This window comes from Eimeria acervulina, genomic scaffold, assembly GCF_000499425.1.
Source record: "Eimeria acervulina Houghton genomic scaffold, Eah_scaff537, whole genome shotgun sequence".
NCBI classification, from domain to species: Eukaryota; Apicomplexa; class Conoidasida; order Eucoccidiorida; family Eimeriidae; genus Eimeria; species Eimeria acervulina.
The window spans coordinates 12501-22208 of NW_013547277.1; the positions used below are offsets into that span (position 1 = coordinate 12501).

Here is a 9708-nt window from a genome sequence, read left to right on the forward strand (position 1 = left end):
CAGCAGCATCTGCTGCCAGTCGCTGCGTCTCTGCCAAGCAACGCTGTTGCATGCTTTCTAGGGCTTCCTGGTGCTGCTGCTGCTGCTCTGCTGCTGCTGCTGCTGCTTCCTGCAGCCGCTTTAAGGCCCGCTGCTTCAGCGTTATCTCCCGTTCCCAGAGCTGTCGCAGCTCTGTTTGCTGCTGCTGCTGCTGCTGTAGCAGTGTTTGCTGCTGCTTCAATTTCTCACGCACTTCTTGGACTTCCTTCTGGTGCTGCTGCTGCTGCTTCTGCTGTTGCTGCTCCCAGTGTGCGACCTGCTGCTGCAGCTGCAAGTTGCTGCGGCGCAGCCCCTCCGCCTCCTCGGTTTGCTGCTGCAGCCGCTGCCGCGCCTCTCTAAGAGCTGCTTCCAGCTGCTGCTGCTGCTGTTGCTGCTCTGCTGCTGCTGCAGCAAACCGTCGGTAGTTGTCGTCAAAGTCCTGCTGCAGTGCGGTGTACGCACGCTCCAGCCGCTGCTGCTGCAGGGCGAAGCATGAACGTTGTTGCTGCTGCAGCGCCTCCGTCTGCTGCTGCTGCTGCTGAAGCCGAAGCTCACATTGCTGCTGCTGTTGCTGCAGCAGCAGTAGCAGCTCGTGGTGCTCTGCAGCACCCCAAGACACCAGGCTAGAGAGTTCATCGGCCCGCTGCTGCAGTGCTGTCAGAAAGCTGATATTCGCTGCAGGCCCTGCAGCAGCAACCGCTGCTGCTGCTGCTGCTGCTGCTGTACGAGGAACATTCAGAGAGATTTCTGCTGCTGCTCCACCATCTACATACGGCAGGTGCTTCCCCTGCAACACCTGCTGCTGCTGCTGCTGCTGCTGCTGCTGCTGCTGTGGTTCCAATGCCTTCTCACCTCCGAACGCGAGCGAACTGCCACAGCAGCAGCAGCAGGTGCTGCTGCTGCTGCTGCTGCGATGCTGCGGTAAGCTGTGACATTCCGAGGTGCCGCAGCAGCAGGCCGCAGCCTGCCGCTCCAGGTGCGGCTGCATCTGCATCTGCATCTGCTGTTGGTGGTGGTGCTGCTGCTGCGCTGCTGCCGCTGCTGCCGATGCAGCACAACGCTGGCACCTCCCTCCCTGGCCCGAGTAAGTAGTATTGCCTACTGGTTGTTAGCTATGGACCCTAAACCCTAAACCCTAAACCCTAAACCCCGGACTCGCTGAGCCCTAACATTTGCTGCTGCGGGCCCTTACACGAACTGCTGCTGCTCCAGGAGGTCTTCCACATGGTGCAGAGGGGGAAGCTTGAGTGCTTCAGCAAGTGCTGCTGCTGCTGCTGCTGCTGCTGCTGCCGACTCAGTTGCTGCTGCAGCTGCTGCCGACGCAGTTGCTGCTGCTGCTGCTGCCAGACAATTGAGCTACAGGAGAGCCTCAGTGCTTAGCAGCAGCAGCAAAACAACTCTTTTACCTCAAAAGAAATAAGTGAGAGGCTGAGCCATGGCTGTGTGCTGCAGGCAATGAAGGTCACCCCGTGTAGCAGCCTCTGCGTTGCTGCTGCTGCTGCAGTTGCTGCTGCTGCTGCTGCTGCTGCTGCTGTGTCTGCTGCTGCCAAGGATAAAGCCATAGGGCAGCGAAAACAATTACATCTCTAAATTTAAATAACGCTCTAGATCCTGCACATCACATCGTTATGGAAGGCAACGGCGTGCAGCAGTTGCTGCTGCTGCCTGGGGCACGCTGCAGCAGCAGCAGCAGCAGCAGCAGCAAACTCGGAAGCCGTCTGCTGCATGCGCCCGTTTAGCATAGTGCTGTAACTTGCTTGGCTATTAGGGTTAATCTGTTCTTCTGTGAGTCCTTATACTTCATCTGTATTTAGAGCAGCAACAACATTCTCGGCCTTGCCTCCTCGTCAGCAGCAGCAGCTGCTGCTGCAGTTGCCGCTGTTGCTGCTGCTGCTGCTGCTGCTGCCGCAGCAAGGAAGGCAGATAACGCGTATTTCGATTTGGTAGAGGCGTTTGGGCTTCAGCTGCTGCTGCTTCCTTCGTCGTAGCAGCAGCAACTGCTGCAGCAGAAGCGCCTCCAACTGCAGCGGCAGCAGCAGGGACAGCCACAGAGGCGGAGGATGAGCAGAAGCAGCAGCAGCAACTCTTGTTGCTGCTGCTGCTGTTGCTGCAACTTGCAACGCATCAGCATTTGAAGCTTATCTCTATTAGCTGCTGCCCGTAGAAGCAACGAGGACCCCACGGGCCGCACCTCAGCTGCTGCTGCGGCAGCAGCAGACCAGCATCGACAGCAGCAGCAGCAGCTTCAGCAGCAGCAGCAGTGGATAGACACTCCAAGGCTGTGCATGCAGATGAATCTCATACCCCAGGGCCGTGAGGCCATGGAGGCCTCAGGTGTGGGGCCCCCCTGTTTTCTGCTGCTGTCACTGCGACCTTCTGCTGCTGCTGCTGCTGCTGTTGCAACTTTTGCTGCTGGAGGCTGACCTGTATGTTGTTGCTGCTGCTGCTGTTACTGCTGCTGCTGCTGCTGTTTTGTGTCGATGTTTTCTTGAAGGCGAACCGTACAAGAAGAGGATGAGGACGGGGAAGGGATGGTATGATGGCTTCTCTAAACCCTAAACCCTAAACCCTAAACCCTCGACCTGATGAGGTGTTTGTGCGTTTGTTGCGGCGCTGGGTTTGTGTGCTGTCTGTTCCTTTGCTTGGATGTGTCTTACTTGCGTTTTTGTTTTTGTTGTTTCTGTTCATTTCAACTGTGTTGCTGCTCTCTCTTGCTGCTGCTGTTGCTGCTGCTGCTGCTGTTTTGTGTTTAGGAAGCGAGCTGGCGGCGGTGCTGAGGGTTTTGCTGCAGCGAGCGCTGCGCGTAAGGGTTTAGGGTTTGGTGGTATGAAGGGTGCAGCAGCAGGGGGAGGGTTTGCGAAGGATGGGGCCCCCGGAGCAGCAGCAGCAGCAACAGCAGCAGGAGGGAAATCCGCAGCAGCAGCAGCAGCAGCAGCACTTCCGGGTGTGGCTGAGGAGCGAACAAGCAGCATGGTGCAGCAGCTAACTCGTCTCCCTCTGACAGCAGACGCTGTACATCTGCAGCAGCGTGGAGCACGTGATTACAGCAGTTTGCTGCTGAAGCAGCAGCACGAAGAGCGGCCTGTGTGGGTGTGCGGAGACGGCTTCTTAATATTAGAGTTGTTTAGAGCTACGAGCAAACAAGCAAACGATTTTCTCGTTACTGTAGCCGAGCCTCTATGCAGAAGCGAACTTATTCACGAGTTCCAGGTAAAGCAAATGCTGCAACTGCTGCTGCTGCTGCTGCTGCTGCTGCTGTTGCTGCTGTTCCTGCTGCTGGTGCTGCTGCTGATACTGCTGCTGCTGTTCCTGCTGTAGGCGCTCTTGGTGTGTTGGTGCTGCTGCTCGTGCTGCTGCTGCTGCTGGGGTTCTTGCTGCTGCTCCTGATGCCGCTCCTGCTGCTGCTGCTGGTTCTGGTTGAACTACGGCTGAACTGTTGCTGCAGAGTTTGCTGCTGCTGCTGCTGCTGCTGTTGCGACTGCCTCTGGCATATTCGCCGCGCTGCTGCATGCGGTGGATTTGATGTTGCTGCTTCTGCTGCTGCTGCTGCTGTTGCTGCTGCAGCTGACGGTGTTTTCTTTGTATGCGGCTATATCTGTTGGGCTTAGTGCTGCTGATCTGCTGTCGAATTTAAACAAACTGAGTAAAAATATAATTCCTGATGAACTCACGCAACAAATACAAAACGTTGCTGCTGCATTCGGCAAGGTATGCTGCTTCCTGCTGCTGCTGCTGCTGCTGTCGGTTCTGCTGCGCCTGCTACTCCTGTTGCTGGTGCCGCCTCTGCTGCTGAATTTAGCGCTGTGTAGCGGGAGCTGCTGCACGTTGCAGCTGCATGTTGCTGCTGCTGCTGCTGCACGTATCGCCGCAGCAATGAACTCTGTATACCCGTGAGGCCTGTCGGAGCGTCCAGGGTTTAGGGTTTAGGGTTTAGGGTTTAGGGTTTGGGGTGGTTTCAGGTGAAGCTGGTGCTAAACGAAAGCTGCTACTTTATTGAATCTTCGAGCAAAAAGGAGTTAGACCACCTGCTCTCTAACCCTAGGATCCGCAGCGCCTCATTGCTGCCGCAGCAGCAGCAGCAGCAGCAGCAGCTTATGCGCTTGATGCAGCAGCCGCAGCAGCAGCAACAACAGCAGCAGCTCGCTGGAAGCAGCGATCTAGGCGCCGAACAGCAGCAGCAGCAGCAGCAACAGCAGCAGCAGCAAATGCAGCAGCAGCAGGAAAATGTGTACTTAACAAGCAGCGCCCCAACCCTAGACGCCTCGCAGCTGGCGTTTGTTCCCTCAGAGCCCGATGCAGCAGCAGCAGATAGCAGCAGCAGCAGCAGCAGCAAAGGTGAACAGCTTGCCGCTCCGGGAGGCATTTCTGCTGACAAGTCATCGCAGCAGCAGCAGCAGCAGCAGCAGAACGGGGGCAAGGCTGCCTCTGAAAGGCAGGTATGTTTATATAGGTTGATTGTCTATGCGTTTCAGCGTTTGGTGCTTTATCAGTCTTCTTGCATGCGCTTAGCTGCTGCTGCTTCCCTTGCTGCTGCTGTTGCTGCTGATGCTGCTGCTGCTGCTGCTACCGCTACTCTTGCTGCTGCTGCTGCTGCGACTGTTGCTGTTGCTGCTACCGCTTCCGTTTCTGCCGGCGCTGCTGCTGCTATAACTCCTGCTGCTGTTGTTGCTGCAACTACTACTCCTACTCCTACTACTCCTACCCCTACTAATGCTGCTGCTGCTGCTGCTGCTGCTGCTGCTGCTGCTGCAGGTATATTCCTTTCAAGTGCGTGCAGACAAAGTCGAAGAGGTGAAGCGGACGTCTATTGAAGTAATGCAGAGGCCGCTGCTGAGTGAATACGACTTCAGAAGAGACTCAAAAAACGCTAAAATAAATTCTTTGCTCCTCAAATCCTCCACCAAAATCAGGTGCTGCTGCTGCTGCTGCTGCTGCTGCTGCTGCTCGTGCTGCTGCTGCTCGTGCTGCTGCTGCTCGTGCTGCTGCTGCTCGTGCTGCTGCTTTTCGTGCTGCTACAGTTGCTGCTGCTGGTCGTGCTGCTACAGTTGCTGCTGCTGCTGCTTAAGCTGCTTCTGTTCCTCGTGCTGCTGCCGTTGCTGCTGCTGTCGCTGTTACAGCTGCTGCTGCACGCTGCCACAGGTGGTGGTAGTGGTGTTGCTGCTGTTGCTGCTATAGTTGCTAGTGCTGCTGCTGCATGCTGTTACTGCTGCTGTTGCAGATGTTGCTGTTGCAGATGCTGCTGTTGCTGCTATAGTTGGTACTGCTTCTGCTGCGTGCTGTTACTGCTGCTGTTGCTGATGGTGCTGCTGCTGCTGCTGGTTCTGCTGCTGCCGCTGCAGTACTGCGCTTTGATGGCTGCGTGGTTGTGTGTTGTACTCTGCGTAATATATATATATATATATATATATTTATATAATATGTATAGAATATATAATATATATATAATATACATATATTATATACATTTATAGGTATATATATGCATCTATATACACATATATACATACATATACTTACCTATACATATACATATACATCTACATACACTATATATATATATACTATCTGTAGAGTTGCGTATAAGGCATGATATGGATGCGCATTATTTGAACACTTCGCAGATATTATCAAGAAAGAGCTTTAAGAAAGATGTTCAGCAACGGTAGAGCGCGAAGCGGCATTATAGTGCTTCCTTGTGGGGCTGGGAAGACTTTAACAGGGATAACAGCTGCATGTACACTGCAGCGCAGCACAGTTGTGTTAACAACATCTGCTGTTGCAGTTGAACAGTGGAAGAGACAGTTTATAGAATACAGCAGCATCAATCCAGATGTGCTGCTGTCTCTAACAGCAGAAGATAAGCAGCAGCTCTGGAGCCCTGATGCAGCAGGCGTCCTTATAAGCACTTATACTATGTTATCTTTTGCTGGGAAGCGAAGTGCAGCAGCAGAAATTATACTGCAGCAAATTAAACAAAGAGAGTGGGGCCTCATCATTTTTGACGAAGTCCAATTCGCACCCGCACCCGCATTCAGAAAAATCAACGATCTCGTCAGGTAAACCCTAAACAATAAACCCTAAACCCTAAACCCTAAAGCACCTATATATATATATATATGCAAATATGTATATATGTATGTATGTGGACACCCTTATATGTCGGGGAGTAATGCATTTGAATAAGCAGTAAAGCAGGTGCATCTGCTGCTGCCGCTGCTACTGCTGCTGTTGCTTATGTTGCCGCTGCTGCTGCTGCTATTGCTGCTGTTACTTATGTTGCTGCTAGTGTTGCTGCTGCTGTTATTTTTGCTGCTGCTACTGCTGTTTCTGTTTCCATTTCTGCTGCTCCCCCTCCTCCTCCTCCAACTCATCAATTCCTCTTGCTGCTGCTGCTGCTGCTGCTGTTGCTGCTGCTGCTGCTGCAGGGCGCACTGCCGTTTAGGTTTGACTGCAACATTAGTGAGGGAAGATGATTTGATAAAAGATTTGCAGTGGATTATCGGCCCTAAACTTTATGAAGCCAACTGGATAGACCTGCAAAACCAAGCAAGCGAAACAATATATTAATACCCACTACTGCTGCTGCTTATGCTGCTGCTGATGCTGCTTAGTCTGCTGCTTAGGCTGCTGCTGATGCTGATGATGATGTTGATGCTGCTGGTGATGCTGGTGTTGGTGATGCTGCTGCTGCTGATGCTGGTGATGCTGCTGCTGATGCAGCTGCTACTCATGTTGATGCTGCTGATGCTCATGGTGATGGTGCTGCTGCTGATGCTGCTGCTGCTGCTGATGCTGCTGCTGCTGCTGCTGTTGCTGCTGCTGCTGCTTTTAGGGTTATTTGGCTAAGGTTTCTTGCCAGGAGGTTTGGTGTCCCATGACAGCAGAGTTCTACCGAGAGTATCTTCGAGTGCGTCTAAACCCTAAACCCTAAACCCTAAACCCTAAACCCTAAACCATAGTCTAGTTATACCCTAGGCCGTGTCTCCACCGCCATCTCTGATTCGTAGATTGTCAAGGATTAAGGGTTTAGGGTTTAGGGTTTGCATGCCGGTTCATCTATGTGCGTCAGGGTTGGTTTAGTATGACTGTACATTATCCATTGTTTATTAATTAGGGTTTTATTGTTATGTAGAGCTATTGAAGGTTATTAAATGCTACTTAGGGTTGCTTAGGGTTTAGGGTTTAGGGTTTAGGGTTATTATGGATTATTTAGGGTTATTTAGGGTTATTTAGGGTTTAAGTTATTAAGGTTATTAAGGTTATTAAGGGTTATTAAGGGTTATTAAGGGCTGTTTAGGGTTTAGGGTTTAGGGTTTAGGGTTTAGGGTCTAGGGTTTAGGGTTTAGGGTTTAGGGTTTAGGTGTGTTGTTCAGGTGCCTCATGCGAAGCAGCGCAAGCTATGGGTTTGCAATCCGACGAAGTTGATGGCTTGCGAATTTTTGCTGCGTTTTCATGAAGCAAGAGGCGACAAAATAATTGTTTTTTCAGACAATGTCTTTGCTCTTCTTCATGTTGCAAGAGCTTTGAATAGACCCTTCATTTACGGCAGGGTTTCACCACCTGAAAGAATGGCTATACTCAGCAAATTCAAAGTATACCCCCCACAAACCCTAAACCCTAAACCCTAAACCCTAAACCCTAATGACTAAACATTTGGAAACCCTAATGAGTAAAAACTAGTAGTATATAGTAAGAAACCCTAATGAGAAAACCCTAATTATCAAACCCTAGTAAACCCTAATAACCAAACCCTAGTAAACCCTAATAAATAAACTCTAGTAAACCCTAGTAAACCCTAATCAATAAACACTTATCAACACTAGTAAACCCTAACAAACACTAGTAAACCTTAGTAAACCCTAATTAACCCTAAGCAATTCTAATAAACCCTAGTATAGCCGAATACACCCTAATAAACCCTAATAAACCCTAATAAACCCTAATAGACCCTTAGCAGAGAACAAAGCAACAAACCCCAAACCCTTACTCCTTTACCCTACACCTGATGCAAATTGGCAAACCCTAAACCCTAAACCCTAAACCCTAAACCCTAAACCCTAAACAAAGCGACAAACCCTAAACCCTTAACAAGTCGGTAAACCCTAAACCTTTTAACCGCACCTACGATAAAGGTTAGATTAACCGACGAAGGCGCGCTGCGCTGCGTTGCTGCTGGCGACAGTTGAGGGTTTAGGGTTTAGGGTTTAGGGTTTGTCGTGCAGAACGAGAGCACCTTTAATACGTTATTTCTATCAAAAGTTGGAGACAACGCAATCGATATTCCCTGCGCCAACGTCGTCATTCAAATCTCATTTAACTTTGCTTCCAGGTCAGCAGCAGCAGCAGCAGCAGCAGCAGCAGCAGCAACAGCAGCAGCAACTCGTTTCAAGAGAAGGTAGCCCTGAAGCTTTGCGTAGTTGGGTTGTATATACAGCTGGTGTATGCATGCATGCATGCATAGTTAGTATTTGTGTTATATATATATACATATATATATATATATATATATTTGCGTATTTATATTGTGTATGTATAAACTATATATATATATATATATACAGCTGTATGTATGTACGTACACCAGGCGTCAAGAGGCGCAGCGTTTGGGCCGCATTCTAAGAGCGAAGCCTCGAGGAGCAGAAGAAGAAGGAGGTTTTAATGCTTATTTTTACTCTCTTATCAGCAAAGACACTCTAGAGATGGTGTATGCAGACAAACGCCAGCAATTCATCATTGATCAGGTATTTAACCGTATTTAACCATACCCTATCATCAACCCTAAACCCTAAACCCTAATATCCAAACGCACACGGTTTACGGTCTAGGGTTTAGGGTTTAGGGTTTTACCTGTGTTTCTTTGTCTTTCAGCCGATAGATTTATGCATTTGCATGCGCTTGTGTGTGCAATATTCCCTTACATTCCGCATTAGGGTTTAGGGTTTAGGGTTTAGGGTTTAGGGTTTTGTGTGTAGGGTTATTCTTACCGGGTGCTGCACTGTCGGGATTTGCCTTTGGAGCAGCAGAGTTTAGTGTATGGAGATAAAGAAAGACAGTTAGAAATGCTGAGAGATATTTTATTAACAGATGATGCTGATAAAACTCTTGATGAAGACGATGATGAATCAGGCTACCTTCCTACAGATACTCAGCAGCAGCAGCAGCAGCAGCAGCAGCAGCAGCTCATGCTACATCAGCAGCAACCAGCAGCCAGAGTCGTACAAGGAGGCTTAGCTGGCATCTCGGGTAAGCAAACACCTTTATTATTTATTTATTTATTTATTTATTTTTTATTTATTTATTATTTATTTATTTATTTAATTTATTTATTAATTATTTATTTAATTATCTGTTTATTATTTCCTATTTATTTTTTTGGTTGTTTTTGCTTTTCTACTGTTTTTCCGATTTCTTTCTTTATTTGAATTTATTTCCATCTATTTATATATTTATATATTTATTTATTTTAATTTATTTTAATTATATTTATTTGTTTATTTGTTTAGGAATAGAGTCTTCAGGGCGCCCGGCTGGGCGAGGTAGAGGGACGAAGGCGACAGCAGAGATGCACCCTCTCTTCCGTCGTTATCATGGCAACAAACCCTAAACCCTAAACCCTAAACCCTAAACCTGACTTGAGAAGGTGCTTGTCTATGCCCAGGCACAGCGCCACAGCCGCACCTGCAGCAGCAG

General features: G+C 49.4%; 2 protein-coding genes across 2 annotated transcripts in view; one reads left to right on the forward strand and one right to left on the reverse strand.

The window, feature by feature from the left end:
- EAH_00041960 (hypothetical protein, conserved) overlaps positions 1-1244 on the reverse strand; it is a gene marked incomplete at both ends in the record, with an annotated part of 4237 nt that extends 2993 nt beyond the window's left edge. The window contains 2 exons of the mRNA XM_013391769.1: positions 1-944; positions 1174-1244. The exon at positions 1-944 is cut by the window's left edge and continues 806 nt beyond it. Coding sequence (XP_013247223.1) covers positions 1-944; positions 1174-1244 — 1015 coding nt within the window. The remainder of the gene's footprint in view (positions 945-1173) is intronic.
- A 1288-nt stretch (positions 1245-2532) lies between these two features.
- On the forward strand, positions 2533-9622 carry EAH_00041970 (TFIIH basal transcription factor complex helicase XPB subunit, putative; the record flags this gene model as incomplete). The annotated part of the gene is made up of 12 exons (XM_013391770.1): positions 2533-2552; positions 2772-3228; positions 3978-4454; positions 4771-4928; positions 5640-6074; positions 6444-6477; positions 6878-6925; positions 7392-7421; positions 8241-8347; positions 8603-8759; positions 8991-9261; positions 9522-9622. 12 exons carry the CDS (start codon positions 2533-2535, stop codon positions 9620-9622), a joined length of 2295 nt encoding a protein of 764 aa, XP_013247224.1.
- Positions 9623-9708: the final 86 nt, after the last annotated feature.